The following is a 27,101-nucleotide window of genomic DNA, read 5'->3' as shown; positions in this document are numbered from 1 at the left end:
TATTACATTATATCTTTAGAAAATTATTCAGACCTCTTTGCCCTTCAGTTCAGGGCGGACTTTGTTAGAACTAGTAAAGGTAAACTATCTATTCATTGAGGTGGAGACTCCAACTCACTTAGAAGTTAAAAATATTCTATCTCTCATTTAAGTAAGATTAAATTAGGGACCTTAAAAGAAACTATAAAAGTCAAAAGACTCAACTTTTGCAAATAAATCACACTTATAACAGGTATAAGTATTAATGAGTAAGAAAATAGAAAATACTAAAAGATTAAAACACTTTACTAAAAAGCTAACTGGGTTGAGGTTGTACGTTTAAAAATAAATTAACTAAAACAATCAAAGCTTTGCTACCAAGCAAAGTTCAAATAGATTTAAAATCCATTTAATGAGAGAATCATCTTTATTCATTTGTTATGCAATATTAACCAAAAATTAATTCAAGTTTTTCTTTTTTAGAAACAGCTAGCGTTGAGCATGGTTGGTAACTGTTCTAACAAGTAACCTGAGCATGACAAACCAAACTTTTTTTAGGAAATAAATTATAGTAAAAAGCCATATTAAGAATATATAAATTGCTTTTACCAATAACTAAACGCTTAATAGTCCAACCATTTGCGTTTACTTTACCCTCAAAGTTTTTTTTTTTCTCAATTTGAGTTTTATTATTGCTTTTTGGTTGCGCTTATGATATATGTATATATCGGTTTTTAATAAAATAGTTATTAACTATAATAACTCTGTTGCTATCTTTTTATTATTTTTATAAAATACTATAAGAATTAGGTTTATTTTTTATTTTTAATAATTTACTTATCCTGGCGCTCATTTTTTTAATAATTTTTTTTAGTATAACCGGGATCTTCCTGGCTTAAATTTTTTTTATATATATATATAACTAATATTGAATATATATATAATATATAGATTTAAAATACGGTCATTGCTCTTCCTTATCTTTCTTTCATAATTAATAGATTTTTGTCATGTCTGAAGCTCAGATAACCAAACTAAAAGAAGAAACTAAACAGTTTATGATATAGATTTATTTATATTATGTCATCTTTTCGTGAATATTACTAGTAAGTAAATCCATTATGAGGCTTTCTACCATTATATTCTTTTCTAGGTTGCAAGCAGAGCTTGAATTACCACGAATATTAACTTCTACTGCCTGCTCAGATCTTATAAAGTATTGCCAAGAAAAACTTCCTTGTAGGTTATTTAATTTTTTTAATTATTATTGTTAACTTTATATTTATTTTAGTGGATCCTCTTGCTTCGCACTGCTTCGATAAGACTAATTACGACACGAAAAAAGCGCCTTGTACACTTATATGAAAGTTTTTTAACTTTTGTTTAAAGAAACAAAAAAAAAAAATTTAAACTACAATTCAGTATTGAGTTAAATAGCTATTTAACTGTATAGTGAATCAATGGATAATAAAGTTTATTATTACCTTTAACAAATATTTATACTTTTATCTATAAAGTAGTGCACAGTTTAGAGCAAACTTAAAAATTTTACATCATTTTTTTGTGAGCATACAAATCTAACTAAAAATAAGTCTCAGAAAAAGGAAAGTACTAATTACGTGAAAATAATAAAAACTTTTTAAAGTAAATAAACAAGTTTACCTTTTTTATATAAAAGTTAAATCAAGGTATATACTATGATTTGTTTTGACTTGACAAAATTTATTTAGTTTATGAACTTAAAATTGTATTCGATCTTGAAATTTACTGAACTAAAAAAGGCTTCTACTCAACAACTAAAAAAAAAATTAATAATAAGCTTTAGAATAATGCTTAAAGTCTAAATTAAATTATAGTTTTAATAAAAAAATTTATGACATATCGAATTGACACTTGAATTCTTAAAAGTATTAATTGAATGTAAAAACGTTAAATTTAAAATTGCTACTAAACTCCTTTAATAAAGAAATATTGGCTTCTTTGCACTGTTTCATAAAAACTAGTAAATGCTTTTTAATTTTTGATAGTTTACGAAAAAAAAATTTTAATTTAAAATATTTTTTGCTCTACTTCTTCCCGCTCGAATTTTGTTCATTTTGTAAAATTTTTTGGAGACATTTTAAACTTTGCAAAACGTATTCGGTACATAAAATGTATTAATACAACCTTTATGAAAGATTTCAAAAATATCTGCGGTTCAAGTTAATTTTAATTAAGTATATTTAAATCTGTTTTATTCTTATTTCTATAAAAACCATTTCAAGGTATTTCTTGCTGGACGCTAAATAAAAGTTAGTATAAAATTAGTACTTCAAAAAACTTTTTTAATTAAATCAGTTTATTGGCAAAAATGAGTTTTTATGAAAAAAAAAATTTGCAACAAGTTGTGCAGGTGGAAGCTGTCCATAATTTACGGGTGAATGATAAGTAAAAGTTCTGATAAACTTTTGGACTGTTTGTTACTTGCTTGGCATTCTTCAAAAATTACGCTAAAAAGTAATTCTTTGCACTTTAATGCGTACGCTACGTATAAGCTTATATTTTTTATTTATTTAAAGCATTGGCAAAGAACAGTCCAGATGTACCAAAAAAAAATTAATCTGCATAATCTCCCAAGTTATGCTTGCTTTTAATAATTTTATTTACTTTTAATTTTTGTAAAATAATTAATAGGCGCATTACTTTTCCAACTGCTAAAATACGTCAAGAAAAAATGAAAACTTAGCAGCTCTGCTCAAGTTAACTAACAGCAATCACTTTGATAACAATATAATTAGAACAGTCGCTAAAATAGGACAACTTCCTTTTAGAAAAATAAATTTAGGTCTTCTTTATCTGCGGATAATCGTATGATGATACACCGGTGCACTTATATCATTAGAAAAACTTATTTCTCCGCTATAAATTATTCAAGAAATTAAACTTAAGGTAAAGTTAATTCCTTATTTAAGTAGAAAGTATAAAAATTATAAAATTTTGAGCTAAAAATTTAATTCCCAGTAACTAATAGTTTTATATAATAAAACTGTTATATAAGTAAAATTCATAGTTATGCGGATGCTCGATAAGCTTAAGAGAAAACTGCTTAGTTTCGTTAATAATTTAAAGTGTATCGCTTAGTTTGTATTCACTTTCCCTATATCTTCTCTTCAATATATATATGTTCCGAGGTAATTTTGTTTTTTAATTATTGTTTTGACACATTATTGTCATTATGCCTGCTACAACTTATATTGTTTTATTTGAATTCTTTAATAGAACTAAGGGTATGTAATGCACCAGAATTTATACGCACTATAATATAGAAGGTAAAGGGCAGGTGGTCATACGCAATAAATTTGTAATTCCTTATATTAGAGGTTGTAGGTATGTGAATATACTCAAAGAATTTACATTTCCTTAAAATAGAGAGGATGTAGACCTGCGGATATACGCAGCGGGTATGAGAGGTACACAAACAGTTGAGAATAATTAGCAGAAGAGGCCAGATGTAACAACTGGCGACGTTGACGAATAAGGTTTTAAAAAATAATCCGGTAGGCTATACGAAACTTTGCCTTGGTTCTCTAGACCTGTAAGTAAACCCTCAAAGGTAACAACTGCCTCTATTAGTAGAAAAATCGGAGGACACTACGACGTGCAGGTAATTTATGAGAGCTCACTCAATTCTACGATCGGAGCCAACTTTGAAACAAATTTAAGAACGATGAGCCCGAGCACGCTCGAATTTTTCGTTTTTACTATGTGCGTTGGATTATCCAAAAAATTTTATTGTATATATTAATTAATTTTAATGTCATAATTCTTTCTGTTGCGGTCTTGTATAATTAGCTATCGTAAGAAGAAAGTTTAATGTTGAGTGCTTTCCCCATTTTGAAAATTTATATATCGCTCTACTTGGCTGAAATAAAACGTAAACATACATTCATGAACGACTAACACACTTATCCATTTGTTCAATAAAAAAAAGAGAAAGACTAAGAAGGACTAAATCGCTCTTCACCATTCTTTAATATAATAACTATTTAGTGTAAAGAAAGCAACGACTTAAATAGCTGGTTTTCCTTGCTGACCAGGCTAATGCTTTCGCTGGAAGCAAGAGAGTGCCTTCCATAAATTTATAGTATAATTTTTTATTACTATTTTTGCTAAACTTTAATATTTGAGCAAAAAAAGTCTCTGAATTAAAATTTTCTTATTAGAAGAGTATTGTATTATGCGCGTTCATATCCATTTAAGTTAAAAAACTCAAACTATTTTTAGAAAGTAATGTATCTTGTGGTTAATAGTGGACATTATGGTAAAGTTTTTTTTTAAAGTGTATTTTTTCACATAAGTACTGGTTCCATAACATTATTGCGTTAATTTATATTTATACATTTTCGTTCAAGATTATTTTTAGGACTTACCGCTGGGAAAGAACAACTTTTTTTTCCGTAAAATCCTGCGTGGGGCGCGGGACGTTTTTTCCTTCATGGCGATTTGCAAAGCTCCTATCGAGCCCGCCTCTTTAAAAAAGGATTACGGGAGTAAATGGAGGGTTACTTTTACCTTTTACTCTTTATTTCACTTTTACTTTTTATTATAATTCTTTAATAAACTTAGTTCTCTTCTTTGGCTAGTTTAATAATATTATTACAATGCAATTATTACTTATTTGTTAATTTACTATACTCCATTAAAAAAAAAAGGTTGTTAAAAAGACAGAGGTTTATAAAGGTTTACCAAAAGATTCTCCTTACTTAAACAGTTTAAAAACAGGTCTTAACTTAAAAAGTATTAGAAATTTTATAAAGTTATCGTATACGAGCAGGTGAACCTGTTAAAGAGGAATGCGAAGATGAGTTTGTCATTGTACCGAAGGAATTACCTGATTCTTTGGATTATTTTATAAACAATGAGAATGTAGAAAATTATTTTTTTTTGGTTGTAACTTTAAGTCCTTGGGTATTATTTGGGAAAGGTTACTATCATTCGTCAGTTTTGCATTTAGAAAACTTTGTTTAAAACTTAATTAGCCTCGAAGCGCGAGCCATATCGTGTTTTATTTAAATCGGCCGTTTATCCTAGTCTTGATGATCAGAAATATAGAATTGTAGCGCAAGCGGTTTCACTTTTGGAAATAATAAAAGTACTTGCTCTATATGAAAATCTTTAAGTAAAGTTTATTTTTTTAGGGCAACAATTTTAGTTCTTTTTAAACCTTATAGCTTTAATTAATTATAAGGACTACGATTTTTTGACTCGAAGTCTCAGCCCAATATTAAAAGCAGATCCTTGTTTGGGTAACGTTGTACTAATATTATTGGCCCTTTTACGTATCTATAATATTTTTAGGTCAAAACTTAAAACACATGCTTTTAAAGTTAACCAATCCTGAAAAACATTCGGTTTGCGTTGCGAGAAAAGTTATTACAGTTTTTGTATACCGCTAGTTATGTATAAGCATAAAAATAACTTAACTTATTTTGCTGAAATTCTATTTTATAAAGTTTGAACAATTTGGATTTTTTTAATAAATTTAAAATATTGAAATCCTAAGAAATGCAATCGTAGTCATTAAAAAATTAATTTTAATTAATATATAACTTGAATAAATACTAAATTTGTAAATTTATAATGCTTTTTAATATAAATAGAATTGAATAATAAAGTAGTTAAGCAAGATTTAAATTTTAAAAATATGTTCGCTTTTAGAATTTTTGTAATAATTAATTTTTTATAATTCAACTTTTGTAAAGAGCACAATGGAAGCCAAAACACTGGGACCTTATTTTGTTAAGAAGGTTCTGGGCATCGGCACTTTTGGGAAGGTACTAAGATTGCTTGGGCCCCTTTCTACCTTTCTGCTTCTATTTATGAACGCGTGGTAGCACTCTTTTTAATGGGTGCATTTAAGATTATTTTGGCCGATCTTAGTTAACTTTTTGTTTGCTTTTGTTAAATCAACCAAATTGACGGATGTGTCAATTAACGTTTTGGGTAGTAAAGATAAGCGCTTTACAAAGAAATTATTCAGTTATACTTCTAGATTGATAATATTTTAAAGCCTTTTTTTATTGGTGGATATTTTTATATAAAATATTCAACTTTAAATTTGCAGGTTTTTGTTATAATATGACTGGCAAGTAAAAATTACTATATTTGGATTGGTTAAAAAATTTGTTATCATATTTTATTTGCTTTTTTATAAATGTATTTTTGATCTTCTTGAGCGCCTCTCTAATATTTATTTGTTTGGCGCATATAACGAACTTTAACTCGGATTGACTGAACTATTTTAATAGAATTTTTTTGTGTTAAAAATTTATTGTTCTCCTTAGTTGATGTTTAACTTTTTAAGAATCACTTTAAAAAAAATTGGATTTGTTTATAATAGCTACTTTAACTCGGATCTTTGTAATTTGGGCTATCTAATAAATTTGATAAATGGAATCTCCGATCTTCATATGTATTACTTATACAAGAGTGATCAAAATATGAATATTTTTCTTTTTTCGGCTTTGTAACAATTTGATTGGGGAATAATGAAATATAAACTAGGATTTACTAAAAAATTTAATAAATATTTTTTCTTCAATCGTTAATTTAAAAATGCTGATTTGTGAACAATGTAATATGTAACTTGGATTGGCTAAAAATTTTAATTTATTGCTTATATAAAAGATATTTTTAATTTTTTTTTAAAATTTTTTTAATTTATTTGATTGGGGCATAATAACTTTACTGGATTGGCTGGAAAAAATTAGTTTCCATATTTTTATTCCTTATAATTTTTTTTATAAATGGTGTTCCATACCTTTTTTAAAGGGTTTTTTAAAAGTTGATTGGCACACAGTAAATATATTAACTCAGATTTGCTAAAAATCTTTTATTTCCGATTTTTATTGGTCATAATCTTTTTTAAAGCGTTTTAAATAATTTAATTGGTGCATTTTGATATGCTTACTTTCATTGGCTAAATGATTTAAATATCAAATATTTACTATTTTAAATTTAATAAATATTATATATATATATTTTATTAATTAAATTTTAAAAAGTTTTATTGTTTTCTAAATATTATTTTTTGGTACTATTGTGGACTAAAAGCGACCGCCAATTTTGACATTTGCTTAGATGCTACGTGACAATCGAATAACGAGCATATTTTTGTTTTGTTCACTAAAATTGTTAGAGTCAAAATATAAATTTGTTGAACATTCATAAAAATAAAGTACAATCACATTACGTGGCCTTTAATTTATATAAATAATGTTCTTTGGCTATATATATATAGTTTTGTTTTTCTTCAATTGTCCTATAGTTAAAACTTCTAGATCACTACTCTTTGCGCGTTAAAATATCAACCAATAACGTTATATGCATCCTATATTCAGGTCAAACTGGCAGCCCACAGACTCAGTAAAGAGCAGGTGGCCATCAAAATGGTCAGCCACCATTCGGCCGCTCTTATCGAAAGCAACGAGAAGGAAATTGCTATATTAGAGGTGCACTATTATTATTATTATTATTATTATTATTATTATTATTATTATTATTATTAGTCTTTGCATCATCCTTTTATTATTGGCGTAAAGGAAGTCATACAAACTCGCAAATATATGTGTATTGTTCTGGAATATGCCGAGAACGGTGACTTGTTGGATGTAAATACTATTATTATATTTATATGTAAATTTTTAAAACTACGTATTTATTATTATAAAAGTACGCATATATAGAAAAATAGTTGAAATATAGCATTAAAGTTTATTATTATTATTGTAATGTAATAGTATATATGTATAAAAGTTTATTATAGTTTATTATTATTATAGAAGATTTAGAAAAGATTATTACTTTTGAATATAATAGTAATAAAAGTTTATTATCAACTATTATTTTTATTAATATCATAAACGTGTAATGAAATATATAAAAAATTGTAATATTTTTAATAAAAAATATAATAATAATTTTTTATATTCTAAAAAAAATAGTATGAAAAGTTTATTCTTATTACTATTATAATAGTAATTATTATATTTAAAAAAAGTATTATTACATAAAAATAATAACAGTTTACTATTATTGTAAGGATTTATGAAATATATTACAAACATATAAAATACTTTAAGAACTTTTGAAATAATGTAACTTTATTATTATTATTACTACTCTTATTATAATTATTATTTCAAAAATGTTATATTTATTATATTAATTTATATATAAGTTTGTTTTGAAATAAAAATAAATGTTTTCATATATTATTATTTTTATAAAAGTTATTAAAAAAATATTATAAAATAGAATATAAGTTTATATAAATGTGCTCATAAATATACATAAATAGAGTTTGTTATTATTTTATAACTAAAACTAAAAGTCTTGTAAGTATTAATGAGTAAAGTATAATAAAAAATTGTTAAATAATAAAGTAAAATGCGAAGTTTTATATAAAACTTTAGTATTAACAACTTGAGAAAAGCGTGAATTTTGTATTATATAAAAGTAATAATAATAATAATAGAGTAGTAACTTTAAGTCGTGCAAAAGGAACTTTATATAAAACTTTTTTTTACGTATTATATATGTTTGTTAATATTTCATTAAAAAGTCATTAATATAATTATTTTTTAATAAAAAGTATATAAATGCTAAATGGGATAGAAAACTTTCTGAGCCAGAAGTGAAAAGGTGTTATGTTATTATTATTATTTATTATATTATTATTATAATTTAGATTCTTCTTTCAAATTTGTTGTGGAGTTTCGTACTTGCACGATAATAATATTGTTCATCGCGATTTGAAAGTAAAATGATTATATTTTTATGCAAAACTTTTATTATTATTGTTGTAATTAATAATAATGCAGCCGAATAATATTTTACTTGATGAAAAGTTTAACTGCAAAATATCGGATTTTGGTCTTTCAAAAAAAAGTATTGAAAAATATTAGTCTATACACGAAAACTTTTTTCGCCTTAATAATTGACAGCCAACCAGCGACATTTAAATAATAAAAATAATACTAAAATTGAAGAAAATTTTTTAAGTTTGCACGAGTTAAATCTTTTCGCCTTGTGTTGATGCTGATTGGCTACTTAAGAATTATGACAACTAATCAGAGGCGCACTACATTTTTCTATTTATTCTTAATATTTGGATTTGTGCAGGCGGAGACGTTAATAACATGACTACTGCTTGCGGCTCGCCTATTTACGCTGCTCCCGAGCTTCTTTCCAAAGTTTACAATTATTGCTATTCTTATTATTGCTATTATATTTACTTTATTATTTATTATATTTCTTTTTATAACATTACAATTTAACATAAATTTTATAATTGTTTATATTGTTATCTTTTTACTATTTACTTTTTTTCAATATTAATATTAATTATATGTAAATATTATAATTAATTTATTTTTTTTATGTTAATATTCCTATATTATTATAACTTAACAATTTCTTAACATTTATTTTTTATATTATTTTTTATTATTTTTATTATATATTATTTTTTTGGATATCCAAATCTATTTTTATATGTTATTTCTTAACATTTATATTGTTTACTATATATTTTTTCTTTTCTTCTTTATGTATTATTTATTGCTATTTAATTATTATTATTGTACATTATCATATATTATCTATGATATTATTATATCATAGACAATTATCATTTATATTATCTATATTTCCTTATTCATTTATATTTTTACTTATATACTAATATTTTATTATTTTCTATTATTTATTTAAATTATAATTTTTATAAATATTTATATGATTATTGAACAGTATTATTTCTATTATTTTAATATAAAATTTTTCTGTTATTTTTATTATTATTTATCATTCATTCTTATATTCTTTTTCATATTATTTATTAATATCATTTATTATAAATATTGTTGTCTTAATTTTATATTATTTTAGTAAAATTATTGCATTTTTATTATATTTGTTATATTTATTTACTATTTTTTATTTTTTATTTTTTAAAATTATTTCTTAATAATTTTTTTCTTAATTATTTTTTAATAAATATTAATACTTTTGTATTATTTTTGATATGTAATACTTATTTATTATGATATACGTTTTATGTATAAATTTTTTTTGTATTTACTTATGAATCTATATTATTACTATTATTATTTTTATTCGTATTATTTTTATTATTTATTATTTATTTCTGTAAATATATATTATCATTATTAACTTTATATAGACTTAATATTTTTTAGTATTATTATTATTAACTTGTATATATTATTTTTTGTATTGTTATTTATATTAATATTATCTATTGTTAATATATTTATTAATATTATATATTGTAAATTTTTAAAGTATATATATTATAATTTTCTATCATTTATTTAGTTCTATAAATATATATTATTATTGTTAACTTTGATTATTTTTTTTATGTATTTTATTATTTATAATGTATCTATTAATATTTTTGTCTAAAAATATATTTTGGAAATTTTTATTATTATTACTAATTATTTATTTTTTATTTCTATAAAAATGTATTATTATTATTAAACTTTTATATATATAATTTTTTTTTATGTTATTATTTATAGTTATATACTTTAGTACTTTCTATTATTTATCAATATTTTTTATAAATATATATTAGTATTACTGACTTAAATATATGTTTTCTTAATTTTTCTATAGTATTGTTATTATTATTAACTTTTATATATTATTTTTTTCGTATTATTATTTATATTAATACCAATTGTATTTTTTGAATGTTATTTAGTATTATTATTTATTAATTATTTCTATCAAAATAATTATTATTATTAACTTTATATATATATTGTGTTATTGTTTATATTAATATTATTTATTATTAATTGTTTACTATTACTGTTTATTAATATATATTTAATTTATAATTATTATTATTATAAATTTATTTTTATTATTATTATTTTTCTTTCAAGATATATAATTATTCTTAAATTAATTTTTTGTATTATTATTTATCATTAAGTTGTATTTTTTATTTTTTGTTATTATTTCTTATTAATATTTATTATTTATTTCAATTAGGATGTATTATTATTTATATATTTTGTGTATTATTAGTCTATTACTACTATTTTTATTTATTTATTATTATTTTTTATTAAAATATATTATAAATTTATTGTTATTATTATCTATTTTCTATCAGAATATATATTTATATTTACGTTTTTGGTATTATTATTAAATTATTATATTTATAATAGTTTGTTATTACTTTTATTATTATTATTTATCATTTCATATTTATTTTTATCAAAATGTATAATTATTTTTAATATTATTATTGTTAATATTATTTTTTAGAACTTTTACGGTCCTTCAGTGGATATATGGAGCATCGGAGTGATTTTGTATAACTTATTGTTCGGGAAAATGCCTTTTGATTTGGACACAGTAAAATTTTATAATTATTATCATTATTTTTTTTTTTATAAAATTCCTTTGAAGCGCAGAAAATAATTATTACTTTTTTATGAAAGGAAGAAATAAAAAATTGTTATAACGAAAAATTAGAAAAAACCTTTTTATTTTTATTATTATTATTATATTTTTTATATAAACTTTCTTGAAGCGAAGAAAATATTATTATAGTTAACTTTTGTATATGAGAACATTATTTTTTATATTTTTATATACAGAAAACTTTTTTTTTCAACTGCAAAATATAATTAATATAATAGTAGTAGTAATAATTTTTGAAGCACAAAAAATAAAATTAAAAAAAATTCATGAACCAAAAATTTTTTATATACAAACTTTTAGTGAAGCACATAAGATAATAATAATGAACTTTTTATTAAAAAACACTTAATATTATATATTTTTTTATTTTTATATATTTTTTGTAATAAAAACTTTTTATTATTATTATTTTTTGGAAGATATAAAACTTTTTATATCATACTTTTATTATAAAATTTCTTTATTATTATTATAATTATTTTTTATATTCATAATTTTTATGAAGCGCAAAACTTTTTTTTATTTATTATTATTGTTTACATATTTTTATATGAAAACTTTATTTTAAGTATTTTATAATATTTATAGGTTTTATTTCTTATATATTTTATATGTATTATTGTCTCTTATATTTTTTATAAATATATTAAATATACAATTTTTTTTTATTATTTTTCATATATTTTTTATAAATATATTAAAATATTTATATTTATTATTTCTTATATATATTTTTTAATTATACTAAATATTTATATTTATTATTACTCATCAATAAATATATTTTGAATTGTTATTATTATTAGAACTTGAGCGTTCACGTTATATATATGCGAATACTGAAAGTAAGAACTCTCAAAGTCCCTTCGAACATGCGAGTATCAGGTTTATTATTATCATTATATTTATTACTATTATACTTAATAATATATATGGAAATATAGGAGAGTTGCTTGACTTACTACGCCGGATGCTCTGCATTGATCCTGAAAAAAGAATATCTATTAATGAAATTCTTGATCACGAGTATATTACTAATAATAATATTAAAAAAGATTGTAAAAGTATAATAAAAATATAATATTTCATTATTTATTATAATGAATAATACAAATAAAAAATATATAGTCACGTGGTATAAAAATAATATAAATATTAATATTTACTATATAAAGTTATAAAATTAATGATAATAATTATATATAATACTGAGACAGAGCAGCCATATTTTATAATATAAATAATAATAATAATTGAAATATAAATATTAAAAATAATAATAACAATACTTATACTATAACTCTATCCATAATAATAATAAGCGTCCTGCGAAAAGAAGTTCTTTACTATCAAAAAACTTACGGAAACGAGTATTCTAAAAATATCGATAAAACATTCTTTTTTGATTTGGCTAAAAATGTTGGGGAAAAAGTCCTGAAAATTTATGAAGGTTTTTTTTCCTTAAATACTTTGGGATGGGTATGATTAGCCAATGGATGAGCAGAACTCGAGCTGGAAGGTGCTTCTGATTGGGTGCTTTTTTCTTCCGATTCAAAAACTTCCGTGCGTTTCATGTTTTTTATTTTTACTATAAAAAAGTTTATTTTTTTTTTGTATTTTTACTTAATATTATTGTAAAGTTTTATATTTTATGTTTTATGAATTTTTTTATTTACATTTTTTGTTTACTTTATTTAAAGAAGTCTTTATTATATGTATTTTTCAAAATTTTATTTATATATATATTTTTTCTTTTTAGTTAAAGTAAATAATATTTATGCATTTTTACTTTTTCCTATTAAAAAGTTTTAAAACTATTTTTTATATCTTTTTGTACTTTGTTATTTATTTTTTTTAAATTTTACTTTTATATATAAAGTTTTTATTTTTTTATAAAAGTTATTTATTTATATATATATGAAAAAGTTTATCTCTATATTTTTACTATTTTTTTGTTGTAAATTTTTGTTTTTCTTTATACTTTATTACTTTATTATATATTTATTAGACATTTTACTTTTATTATACATAAAGTTTTCTATATTTTTTTACTATTTTTAATGTCTAAAAAGTTTTCTATTTACATTTATATACTATATTTATTTTTAAAATTTCTACTATTTATTATTTATTAAGTTTTTATTATTATAAAAGTTTATATATACTTTACTAAAGTGTTTATTATTCCTTGTTTATATTTATTTTTTATGAGTTTTTATTTTTTTATATTTTGTATATATAAAATACTTTTATTATATAATAATATTTATCATTTATATATTTTTTACTTTATTAGAAGTTTTTATTTTTTTATTGTAAAGTTTTGTATATTTTTGGATTAATAAATTTTTAATATTTTTTTTTACTTTTTTATATATTTTTAAATATAAATTTTACTTTATTATATATATAGTTTATATATATTTTTATTATATTTTTTATATAAAAGTGTTTACTATGTATATTTAAAAAATGTTACATATATATTTTTATTTTTTATTATTCATATATATAAATATTATGGTGAAAACTATTATTATCCTTTTTTCTAGATAAAAGTTTACTTCCCTTACGGAGAGCCGCAGCCTCGCAGGCTCCGCTTTTGCGCGTCGATGAAACTTTATTGTGATTTGTTGTTTTTAAAAAAACAATTTTCTAATTGGTGCAGGTTTTGTGTATTAATTTTTTATTGGTTAACTAATTCTTTATTTTTTGCGAAAAACTTTTTTAGAATTTACGATCAAATATTCACAATAACCGAAAAAGTTTCTGTTTTGGATGAAAATTCGTATATTTTTAGGTGATTTTTATTTTTATTTATTATTATTATAAAATATTATTAATAAATATCTTTTACCTTTCACTAGTATTGTTATATTATTACTTGGACTTTTGCTACTTATTTATTATTATTATTGCAAAAATATTATAATTATTATATTAAATAATATTTCTTTTATTATTTATTTATTATTATTATAATTTTATTAATAATATTTCTTTTACTATTCATTATTATTATTATTATTATTATAAAAGTACTATTTAAAATAAATATATATAATCCGTTATTATTATATTAATTATTTTTCTTTAATTATTTATTTACATTATTATAGAGATATAATAAATAATATTGCTTTTACTATTTATTAATTATTATTATGAAAAAATTATTATAATATTACCATTATTTATTATTATTTTTGTTAATATATACTCAATAATATTTATTTACTATTAATTTATTTACTATTATTAAAGAAATACATTTTAATATTTTTTACTATTAACTATTAAATATTATTATATCTCTTTTACTATTTATTATTATTTATTGTTTATATTTACTTTATTAAAATATTATTTATGTTTTCTTTTTATTTATTTACTATTTATTATTTATATATATTTCATGATTAATATATATTAGATATAGAAATATCCATTATTTTTATTATAATAATAACTCTTTTACTTATTACTATTGTTAATATTTATTTTTATACTTTTTATTATTATTATAATATTACTATTTATTATTTTACTTATTTTTTATTATAATTAGATTTACTGTTAATTTTTATTTACATTCTATTATTATTATATTTATTAAATTTTATTATAACCTGTTATTAATAAAAAATAATTTCTTTGCTTATTATTACTTTATATATATTTATTATAAACTTTACTACTATTTATTCTAATTATTATCATCTTTTGCTATAACGTATTACTATTATTAATATTTATTTACTAATACTATTATTTACTTATTATCCTTATTAATATATTATTAATATTATCATGATTATAATCTTTTATTATTATTACTATTATTTACTTTAGAAGTTATTATTATTTAATATTTTGCAATCTAATATTATTATCTTTTATTATACTTTTTATTATTTATATTAATATTTATTAATATATCATATTACTATTTACTTTAAAAGTTATTTACTACATATTATACTTTTACCTTTTTCATTATTTATATTATTATTTCTTATTATAAGCTTTCCTATTATTATTATTTATTATTATTATTATTTACTTAAGAAGTTATATTATTTTTTATTGTTATTATTTTGTATTAAATATTATATTGTTATTATCTTTTATTATTATTTAGTTTCGATATTATTATTTATATAAAAGGTATTTAATATTACGTATTATTATATATTATTGTTTATTATAATAAATATTATTTTTTTATATATATCAAAACATATGTATTATATATTATATTTGTTGTTATAATCTTTTATTATTATTTTCTATTAAAAGTTATGTTTTACATATTATTACCTACTTAAAAGTTAATGTTTTGCATTTATTATTATATTTTTACTATTATTAATATTTACTTCGATATTATTATATATTATTTTTTATATTCGTTATTTTTATTTTTTACTATTATTATTATCTATACTAGAAGTTACGAGAATCCTCAAAGTATTATGGAACGTTCGACGTTCAGTACTGTCACTTTACTTTCTCGTTCTGAACAAGTTTTCAATACTTTTTATTTTTATTAATATTTATAAAAATTTTTACATTTTTTTTATTTTATATTTTTATTTATAAAAAAAAATAATAAAACAAACTTTAAATACTTTTTAAATTTACTAAAGCACTTTAAGAAAATATTATAAGCAATATTAATAAAATTATCATTTTTATACTATTAATAAACTTTTTTATATTATTTATTTATTTTTATAATACTGAAGATATTATTTTTTATATTTATTATAACGGAAATAGAAAATATTATAAATAGTAATAAATAAAAGTTGAACTAAAACTTGGGTGTAAAATTCTTATATTATTAGTACTAAACAAGAAAATTTTTATGAAAATTTTTATCCTTTTTGTACATTTTAATAAATTTGCTATAATATTTATTATTTTTATTATATTTTAATACTAGAAAATTTTGATAAAAAAATTTTTTATATTTATTTTAGATTTATTACTACTGAATAAGAAAACAATGGAAGCAATAATACTATTTTCTACATTTTTCTATTATATTATACAACAGTTCCACTTTTTAATATATTTTTGATCTCAAAAAAAATATTATTTAGTATTTCCTAATAATATCTAAAAGTTTCAGTTTTTATATTTTTATTTTAATAAGGGGGATAATATATAATTGTTGTTATAAATGATAGTAAAGTATTTTATATTGTTATTATTTATAGAATCTTTTTTTACTATCAATATTAATATAAATATAATAAAGTTTTATATATTATTATTCATAAAAACTTTTTTTTATATAAATATTATTACCAATAGTAATGTACATATTGATTATTGTTTAGAGACTTTGTAGACATAAAGAAGTTCTTGTTTATATTATTCATTCAGTATCAACTTCGTTATCTCCTTTACCTGAGAATATGCATTTGGCTGAAGTATTCATATTTCTCACTTTTCTATACTTTTATTAAAAAGTTCATTAAAATTTGTAAATTCCCAAATTTTTTATTTGCAGGTCACCAATAGCGGTTTTGTATTTCAGCCAATGGAAGATAATGTGACGCTTTGCACGTTTATTTATGACGTATTTTATTATTATTATTATTACTATTACTAATTATTATTATTACTATATTAATTATTATTTATAAAAGTTAAAGTTTTATGGCGAAATCTCCGACGATGAACTATCATTAATGAAAAAGATGATTCCCACAAGGACCATGAAAAGGTGAAGTTCTTAATAATAATAATAATAGAATATTAATTTCAAATTATATAATTCCTCTTAGGAAGTTTACAGTTAAAATTATTTATTATTATTGACTATTGTTTAATAAAAAGTAATATTTATATAAATATGTTAATATTTTTATCTTAATTTATTTTTTTAAAATTTTCTAAATTTATAAAGTTTATTAACTTTTCATTGAACTTTTTGTTAAAATTTTAAATTTTTCTATTAGAATTTACTCCCACACCAAAGAACTTGCCGATCTCGCTGGGAAAAATAAATTTCATACACTAGTCACACTCAGCGGCCCCTAAATATAATGAAATTTAAATTTAATAAATTTATACTTATTATAGATTAAAATATATATATATATTTTTTTATAAAAATTCATATTTATTAATTTTATAAATATTATTATAGAATTAAATAAGTGTCATCCATTAATTTATTGGATTAGCAGATCTATTAAAACTTCTGGTCAATAACACAATTTAATTCTGTACGTCTAAAAAAAAATCTATCATAAATAAAAATAAATTAAAGCATTACGATTTAAGCAAACAAGAAAATAATTCAATTTTGTAAGAAGTTGCGCTAAAAAAATACTTTTTTCTATTAATACATAAAAATCCTTGAGAAAAATTTGGGTTGCACGATTTCTTTTTAATTCTTTGAATTGAAAGAAATTATTAGAGTAACGGGAAGGTTTGTATTTTTTCGTTGAAGTGGTAAAGTCATTTAAAATTATATTAATTGCGTGGAAGGTGAAGGTGCTTAAAAACATTTATGAGTTGCGCGGAAGTATTTTATAGTTTTCATTAACATTGCACTTAATATACTAAAAATTACTTGAGTTGCGCAAAAAGATACTTTTTTTAAATAGTATTACAAGAAAGTGAGAGTGCTTCAAATCTGTCTTGAGTCGCGCAAAAGTGGTCGAAAGTATTTATGAGTTGTGCAAAAATTTACTTTTTTTTAGTAAAGATTTTAAGGAGTTTCTCGAATATTTTTTATATATATAAAAATATTACAAGAAAGTGAAAGTGCTTCAAGTTGTATCTGAGTAGGGCAAAAAAAAATGTTACTATATTTAATAATACCTTAAAGTTATCGAACACTAATTAGAGTTGCTCAAAATTTTACTATTCTATATCCTTATACCTTAAAAAGATTGATAATATTTATGAGTTGCGCATTAAAATTATTTAAGAGTACAAGTAGTAACTTCTTTATTTTTAATTTTTTTTTTTTTTACGTTTAAAATGCCTAAAATTATTTTTGCGTAGCGCAAAAATTTACTTTTTTAAATATATTCCAGTGAAGTGAAAATTTATTTTACTATAATGTTAAAGTGATTAAAAATTATTTGAGTCGCTTGAATTTTTTTGTTATAAATATAACAAAATGTTGAAAGTGAAAGTTGCTTAAAATTTTTTTTAATTGCCCAAAAATTTGGTGTATTATATTAATATTACGTTAAAATGATTAAAATTATTTGAGTTGCGTAAAAGAATACTTTTTTAAACTTATATTACCTGAATGTGAAGGTATTAGCGTTATGTATGAAGGTTGCGCAAAAATTGGTTTTTTATTATTAAATAAAAGTACTTAACATTATTTATTTGTCGTGGAAAAATTTACTATTTTACAAACATTTTTGCAAAAACTAACTTTTTTTTTATATTAATTTTAAAAGTGCTTGAAATTAGTTTTGTGTAGCGCAAAAATTTTCTTTTTATAATTTAAATATCATTAATATAGAAAGCAATAGAATCTATTTACAAGTTGCCCAAAAATTTACTATTTTTATTAATATTGCATTAAAGTGAATTTGAGTTTTATGAAAACTTGTTGTTACTAATACTGCATCAACGTGTTAAAATTCATTATATAATTGCTATGTTTGCGCATTGACTATTTCTAATAGTAAGGCTTCTTATACCATATAAATACATACATTGTTAACCTCGTTACTAAATTGTATTATCTGCACGTCTTTTTTTTTTTTGGATGCTGTAAAAACTTTACCATATTCTAATTTTTTTTTTTTAAAACTCTTAAGTCAAGCGAATTTTATTAAAGAATCGTTTTTAATAGTTACTTATGTATAAAGTTTATAGTTTACCTTTAAAGAATTTTTATAAAATAATAAAAAAGAGAATAACGACTACAGCTTATTTTTTTTAATATTATATTTTATAAACACGTAACAAATTTATAAAAAAATTTATTTTCACTTCGTTATGTTTAAAAAGATTTTTTTTTACATAAACTTATGGTTTTGTGATTGTGTTGTTACCAGAAATAGTTACCCTTTGACTTTTCCTTATTACAATAATACAAGCAGTTTACATTTGTATTTCGCCTGTTCCTATATAAATTGAACTTTAATAAACATTTTAAAAAATTTTATGATAACTTATGGAGAGGATAAGAACAATGAATAGAGCTGACTTTTTATATATATATTTTATATATTTATCCAACGTAGAAATTTTCAACTCTTTTTCGTTTAAGGTTACTTTCAGAGAATGGTCTTATTTCTTTGCACAAATTTATTGACTTTTTAAGTATGTTGTTAAAGATTTCTTATTATTACTCAGAAAGAGTTTCTAAATTATTAGATGTAATGAGCATTTGTACAATTACAACTCGCTTTTGTCTATATAAAGTGGACCATTGTAATAATACAACCTTTAAAGTTATTTTAAAAAAGGGACTGACAATGTATACAGCCTATTCAAGTAATTCAATAATAAACTATCGATACTGTTGTGTGCCTCGGTGTTATTGTTTGAAATTACTTTTTTATTAATTCACTTGAAAAGAGTTATTCTTATTCTTTTTTGACATACTTTTAGCTACACGATTTATTGATTTAAGAACAAATTGTTACGGAAAGTTGATACTTGATAGCGTTTTTTTATAATTAAATAAAACATTTATAATTGCAGTTCGTCCTTTTCTCTAAAAAATTTCTTTTTTAAGCCACTACTGCAATGATTAGGACACTTCCTTTTTAATCTCGATTCGCTAAATAGAGTTTCTATCTTTTTTAAATTTATCGCTCCTTCATAGCTGTGTTCTCGAGTCAGTTTAACCTCTATAAAAGTTTACAGATATCAGTTTGAATATCCGAAATACACGAGATCAGTCCTCCGCTATCATTAGGACGGTTCTTTTCTCAAATACTGGCTTTAATAAACTGATAACATCAGCCGTTAAATCTTGGTTTTGGGCGGACAAGTAAGCAGTGGCTAGGGTTACCTCCAGGAGCATAAATAATCCTGTTTAAAGAAGAATAATTAGGAAATTATTCCATATCTAACTGTACTAATGGTTGGTACGCTCTCAATATAATAACTAACACTATTTCGTATAGCGCTCGAACATAGAATCATACTTAAGTCCATCTATATATGAGAAGTTACCATTTTTACAGTTAGCCAAGATACCTTAGCCGAATACTATATTTTTATAATAGGATCATACAACTTAAGTACAATTTTATATAATAACACTACTACATAGAGTAGCAGTTTCCAACTAGTCCTTCACCGCCGAGATTAGGCGGCAAAAAGTGTTAGTTAGCATCACTCATTGAAGCCTTTTCGTGATTTTTCAAATTTTTTAAGAGTGCAATACACCCACGCGCGATAGGCTACTTGGTCGCATAGGTTTAAGTGCGACGTGGGGGGCGGTGCGTCTCGATGATAGCGCATAAATTGTCCACGAAATGCAGTACATGCATAACTTATTCATTTCAGTTATGTTCAGTTAGCTTCGACGGACTTGTTTAGTCATGGTCTAAAAAGAAAACGATTAAATAGGCAAAGCAGCTAGTATATCAACAACAGCTAGTTTTTTAATAAAATATTGACCCTCCCGGCGCCCCCTCATGAAACAGCACCATTACTTTGTCAAGTGAAACTATACTTATAAGATACTACCTATAAGGTATTTAGAGCCCCGAGCAGAAGGAATCTAGCACCGCCTAAAGGTCTTTTTCTGCTCTAGTTTTTACTAGTTTTAAGAGCATTTTTTATTAACTTTAAGACGCTCCTTGGTCTAAGTCAATGCTGATAATTTTTCTTCGAAAGCGAGGTGCCCATTTCAAAGCTCGCAGTGTTTAAGTATTTCTTTAAAGGCCAGACAGATATTTATGTTTTACCTAAAGTTAAAGGAAGCAGGCCGCCATAGAGGGTTGCTAAGGGAGAACCTAACTATAAATGATAACTTCCTAACGCTGTATTCCCACAACGTTAGGGATACGTCACTTTGTGACTAAGTAAAAAAGAGAGAACATCTTTCGACTTCGTCCGCAACTATTCCCGAAAAGATATAAAATTTTAAAAACTTAGCCTTAGACTCCACAACGTGCAAGGATATGTGGGATATCAATGTAAAGAGATTGGAGGTCAAAGTGCAGGCAGTACAGTAGTAAATCATCAGCAGAAACTAGACGAGTGATATTCCTGTATGCTCCCTATCTTGTGCATTTGAGGCTTGACTTTCTTATGACCATTTTATCAAAGGAGCCATGCTCATGGTACCTACCTGAGAGAGGATAAGGGTTTATAGTGAAGGGGTATAACTTTATTCTTCATAGTAAATTCATTGGTTCCATTCCATTGTAAGCAAAGCTGCCAAGGGGAAAAGCACTTCTCTTTAAACCTTTCCTACTCCCTTCTGCGCTTTGGTCACTAATCTTTTTACGCTGATCCCACAGATCCTTGGACTTTGTGAAGTCTGAGCTAAGTTATAATAGTTTTGCCTCTTTTACTGAATAGTTGCGGACGAATGCAAAGGATGTACTGGAATTTTTTTAGCTAAGAGCTTGAATAATGAGTGGTGCTTAAATAGCACTGTTGATCTTAATTCGAAAGGTTAATAAACTAGTTAAAACTAATTCTGTTATAAAATTGCTACTCTATATTATTTCTTTGTATCTTAATGGGAGAAACCCGCGCGGTACTTCAACAGTTAGTTGTGACTAGCTATTTAGTGCTTGCTTCTTATTAACGATGCAGTATTGGTTTAGAGGAATATAAAGTACACTAATACAATAGCGCTATACTCTGTATATAGATATAAGCGGTACGGCAAGTAGCTGCTCTAGCACGTAGGCATATTTGTATAATATGGATTATCTCTGTACTTTCTTTAAGTCTCCCGTGGTAGAACTTAGATACCAAGGTGGAAAAACTTTTTGAAAATTTAAACTAAAATAGAAGAGAGAAACTAGTGGTCAATCATCATTTTAGCAAGTAATCTTGGTTCTCCTTTTTGATTTATCGAGCATTAGATGAAATCAATACCTGTTCCCTCCATCCTCCCCAACTAGTGACTAATTGCTCTGAAGACCATTAACTAAGTTAGAGATAACTTCCAAGGCTGCTTTAGTGAGTGGGTATGACTTGGTACTAGGCTTTAATATAATTGTAGTAGGATTCGGTACTCTGCACTGTGACAGAATTACCTCGGAGTAAATACTACTAATCAACGCCATCGATTTAATCGCTTTGTTCATCCTGGACTAAGTTAGATATTGTTTTAACAAACAATACCGCGTGTTATTAGTAATCTTTTAGATAACTATTTGAGTTTAATTTTGTTCTTTGTTTGGTTTTGACTTGAAGTTTTAATACTAAGCCCTGCAGACTAAAATGAATAACCAAAAGGCAGGAAAGCGTGAAATAGGAGGAAAATCCCATAAATCTTTTAATAAGTGTGCATGTATATATATATATATGGTCCACTAGTGCAATATCATACATTTTTAGATCAAATTGTATTAATTAATTACTTTTCAGTCTTTTATTAAAAAAATGCAACATAGCAATTTTACTAGTGTTTTAAGCCTTCGAGCGGGCGGGCCCCACATCACCACTTCCCGAAATTTAATAATTTTTTTTTTCCACAGAGAATTTTGGTAAATGTATCCGCTAACATATATTCACTTTTACAATTACGTATTTTTCGCAGTGCCTTCAGCTATGCTTCCTTAACGTAATCGGATATTTCAAAATGAGGTGACTAGAGAGCTTGCTTCCGTTTGCACTCATGGCTATGCGCATTGCTGATTGATTATTCGCGTTTACTATAAATTTTCCAAAGGGCATATTTAAATCTATTAGTAAGCTATACAGTCATTTAACCTATCGTAAGCACGATGCTAAGGCGATATACTCGACCTCTGCAAAGGTCAGACTATAACACTGTGCTGTTTCGATCCCAACTATGGAGCAATCAGTTGTACATATGAGTATTCCAATACCCCCCTTATATTATACACAGAGGCATAGCCTATATCTGAATATATAGCAATTTTATGCATTTGTGTCTTCTAGCTGCTAATTTCAAGGTGCTGGCCCAGCTTAAGTACCTTAGAATTCGTCTGATTGCGCACCAGTGACTTTCATCATAAGAGTTAAGTGTTGGGTACGCGTTCAATGCATTAGCTATAACGGGCCCTGTCGTATTCGCCTAAATACTGAAGTGACCCTACGATTTCGTTATAAGGGCAGCTATAGGAAAAGTCTTTGAAGGGGTGAGTTGCTTAGTGGGTAAAGAGAGGTTTTGCCTTTGTAAGTCCCAAGCACTTTCAAAATTTTAAAGGTCATACTTTCTTGAGCAAACATAATCTTCCCGTCATCTTCTCTAATATCTCTAATACCAAGGTCCACAAAGGAATAACAGGGATTTCTTCAGGTCTCCTTGGGGTCAGGGTTGGCTGTGGTAGGTAGGAGTTTTGAGGGGTTGAATGTTTTACAAAAAATGTCATTACGCACACACTCCTATAGCTTGTTGGTCAAGCTTTGCAGATAAAATTATTGAGACAGGGTCTCATTATCAATAAAATATTTTTACAGTTGGGGAAACTCTATAAACCTATTTCTATAAGATTTTAAACCAGTTCTACAATTCTGTTATGAAAGTAATATAAATATCATTATTATCCAGTAAAGCTAAAATTAAAACTAACCATAAAGCTGAACTTCTGTAATGTATCTTATTTTTATATACAAAAATTATAGTTTTTTTATCTTTTTTTTTAATTTATTTGTAATAGGGACTTTTTCAGGTGGCCAAAGGGTAGAGTATGTAATTTTTTTTAAAAAAATTAAAATTGTAGCAATAAATGTTTCAGGCTAACCAGAAAACTCAATATATTTAATTGAACCAAATAAAAATGCGGGACTTTTTCCTTAAGGACCTCGTTTCCTACATATTCCTGCTATTGCATATTGCGTTATAGGCAGGTCGAGGAGGCACTGACAATGTCTAAAGTCGTCAGCATTAATTGCCCATGGTGGTCGGTTCTTCTATACAAATTGTGATTTACATTAAAAAATTATCTTCTTATTATTAGTATAAATATATAATAAAAACTTTATTGTTTATATAAACGTTTTATTATGCATTTATATAAATTTCATATTTATTATATTAAAGTATTTATTCCCTAACCTCTAAGTTTTCAACTTTTTTGTTTTATGAAAATCTGCTGTGCATTTAATATCTTAAAAAGTTAAAAAGTTACATCTAGTATTTAACATACCAAAAATTTATATGCTTTTATTACTTTAGGAAAAAGTAACTAAACTTCTTTTTTAGAAATGGTATCTATATTTATAAAAAGCAGCAAGAAAATTCTAAGACTGATCATTCTGTTGGTTTAGAAACTAATTTAGAGGTAAAAAAAAGTTAAAATTTTTTTATTGCACTTTATTGTAAGTAAAGTAATAGATTTTGTTTTTTGTTAAATTTTTTAGTCAAAAGACCTTTTTGTACAAGACCTTTTAGATAACTTTCGTACCACTTAATGGACAGTCTTTTTTTTGGCATTTGAATAATACACAGTGTACGGCACATGTAGAAATGACCGGTTTTAGAATTTTTTTTTAAACAGTCAAAAACAGTTTTTCTTCTTTTCGGCACTGGTCATTCTTTCCTTATACAAGAAATATGTTCTTTGAGGAGTTGGAGCCTCAGGTTCATCACATAAGTTTTCGAGAGTGAGGACTGATGTTTCAATAGTACCTTCATAATCATTATTCTCTTGGCATTGAAAGATGTCTTCTGAGCTTTGTCCTGCAGCTGAGATGTATTAGTGGATGTTGAGCCCCCTCTCTTTCGCCACTGGGGGCATTTAGAGATCTCGTCAAAAACTTCAAGTCCTCAGTCAAACTAAAACCCCAATCAACAATAGTTTTTGTAAGCAAACTTCCTGTTCTTTCGAGAGCAAAACTTGAACTATTTTAAAATATTTATCCCATTCTTCGTCAAGTACGTTTAAGCCAAACTTACCTAAATAACCTTTTCTTTTTTCAAGGGTAAAAGAGCTGGGATGGAAAAGAGCCGCCACTGCTAGCTAACATGAAATTTTTGTTCCTTTTTGCTCTTCTCCAAGCGTCTTTTAAGTTAATATTCAGCCTGCAAAGAAAGAAGTTGTAGCAGAAATTTTTGAATATAGGGAACATATTTTTTAAAGTCCTGGTATCTTTGCACTCCATGAGTAAACCTATTATCTTCTTTTCTGTCCCACGACACTCCTAACCTCTTTACAATTTTTTTTAAGGCGTTTTTTTGCATCTTGGAAAAGGAAACATATTTCGTGTAAAGTGGCTTCACTGGAATATAAAAATTTTTGTAGTTTTTTATTAAAATTTTTTTATCGCCTTCGAAGTCATAAAAACTAAGTCTTAAGACCAACAGGAAAGTTTTTTCAATATGATTAAGTCAATCTTTTTTTGATAGCTTGAATTTTAAAGGCCAATTTTTAATCATAGCGCTATATGAAAGCGTACCTAGAAGAACTTCTTGGTAAAGGAAAAATATTTCTGGGCCTGCATCCATAAAAAAAAAGCTTTGTTTCGGATAACTAAGCCATCTTGACAGTCGGCTGAGAGAAGAAAAGGAATCTTGTTTTATATATTTTAGAATTATAGCTAAAATCTTATCTACTATCAAAAGCACAGCTTCTTCCAAAGGAACAAATTCTATAGTAATAATTCATTTTTACATCTTTTTTTTCTATGTATAGGTTATTATTATAGTTTATCGGCTTATAAGTGTTTTCGTAAACCTTTCATCGCTTAAAGTACTTATTTCCATTATTCGGTTCGTATCCAAAGAAGTTACAATAACTTGCTGGTGAAAACTTTTTTCAAGTTTGAGTAAATCTCTTTGGAGAAAGTGCAGGTTTACTCAGCCCTTCAACAAAATATTGTGTAAATATGATCTCTTATATAACCGAGTAACTCAGGGAAAAGCTTCTTAAGGAGAAAAATTTTTAAAGTCCCGCCAAAATTTCTTTTTAGAATATCGGCAAATTCGTTAGTTGGGCAATAGAAGGAATAGTTTGCTAGGCAAATTCAAAATAGTTCATAGCTTGCCGTGCCATAGAGCGGACTTCTACCCTGTATTCATAAGAAGGTTTCATTGGGTTTAAACTGTAGTAACCCTTCCATCCTTCGCCTCTCCTCTTCTAAAATATTAATTTCGGGTAACAGTTTAAAACCGTAATAATTGTTGAAAAGCAGACTTACAGAATAATTAGGGTAGTAATTTTTAATGACTCAAAAAAATTTAACTTTGCTATAGCAATTAATTTTATCGCAAAACAATTTTGAAAGCGTAAGACGTTTAAATATACAAAGAAATTTTATATATTATAATAACTAGCGCTTTGACAAAAAATCAGGTATAGCTATGGCATATATGGACATTAAAAAGGAGACCGTTCTCTGTAAAATAACCTCCTCTTTCGGCAAATATCTCTATCGAGGCATCCAAATTAAGGGTTTTAAACTTTTTCATATTAATATACCTATTAATCTTCAATAGTTCGAATTTAAATACAGAG

General features: G+C 24.0%; 1 protein-coding gene and 2 long non-coding RNA genes across 3 annotated transcripts; all 3 read left to right on the top strand.

Moving 5' to 3' along the window:
* Positions 1-979: 979 nt before the first annotated feature.
* LOC135146286 (uncharacterized) lies at positions 980-1,377 on the top strand. Its single transcript, XR_010283778.1, has 3 exons — positions 980-1,033; positions 1,133-1,218; positions 1,271-1,377. It is a non-coding gene; the product is annotated as an uncharacterized LOC135146286 (long non-coding RNA).
* Positions 1,378-4,042: 2,665 nt separating this feature from the next.
* On the top strand, positions 4,043-17,544 carry LOC135146298 (uncharacterized). The gene is made up of 26 exons (XM_064078457.1): positions 4,043-4,102; positions 4,371-4,519; positions 4,671-4,740; positions 4,793-4,942; positions 4,998-5,110; positions 5,207-5,264; positions 5,317-5,387; positions 5,721-5,792; positions 7,359-7,469; positions 7,527-7,628; positions 8,612-8,661; positions 8,708-8,777; positions 8,841-8,907; positions 9,142-9,212; positions 11,332-11,421; positions 12,297-12,375; positions 12,435-12,516; positions 12,813-12,940; positions 12,995-13,023; positions 14,043-14,158; positions 14,222-14,290; positions 15,941-16,016; positions 16,839-16,931; positions 17,012-17,080; positions 17,151-17,227; positions 17,463-17,544. Exons 2-26 carry the CDS (start codon positions 4,454-4,456, stop codon positions 17,542-17,544), a joined length of 2,061 nt encoding a protein of 686 aa, XP_063934527.1. The 5' UTR covers positions 4,043-4,102; positions 4,371-4,453.
* A 6,568-nt stretch (positions 17,545-24,112) lies between these two features.
* Positions 24,113-24,498, top strand: LOC135146296 (uncharacterized). Its single transcript, XR_010283785.1, has 3 exons — positions 24,113-24,170; positions 24,306-24,328; positions 24,384-24,498. It is a non-coding gene; the product is annotated as an uncharacterized LOC135146296 (long non-coding RNA).
* Positions 24,499-27,101: the final 2,603 nt, after the last annotated feature.

The sequence above is a fragment of the Zophobas morio genome, unplaced genomic scaffold, assembly GCF_036711695.1.
Source record: "Zophobas morio isolate AGI-343-1 ecotype UQ-CSIRO unplaced genomic scaffold, CSIRO_AGI_Zmor_V1 ptg000222l, whole genome shotgun sequence".
Classification (NCBI taxonomy): domain Eukaryota; kingdom Metazoa; phylum Arthropoda; class Insecta; order Coleoptera; family Tenebrionidae; genus Zophobas; species Zophobas morio.
Note: the sequence above shows the minus strand (reverse complement) of the source record. Positions and strands in the feature narration are given on the sequence as shown.

What these genes read in the sequence shown, in the direction of transcription:
- LOC135146298 (XM_064078457.1), top strand. Translation starts at nt 4,454, where the DNA reads ATGGCGATTTGCAAAGCTCCTATCGAGCCCGCCTCTTTAAAAAAGGAT. An exon ending in TTCGAACATGCGAGTATCAG is followed by an intron (nt 12,376 to 12,434) that starts GTTTATTATTAT and finishes ATGGAAATATAG; the next exon opens with GAGAGTTGCTTGACTTACTA. An exon ending in CCCACAAGGACCATGAAAAG is followed by an intron (nt 17,228 to 17,462) that starts GTGAAGTTCTTA and finishes TTTTTCTATTAG; the next exon opens with AATTTACTCCCACACCAAAG.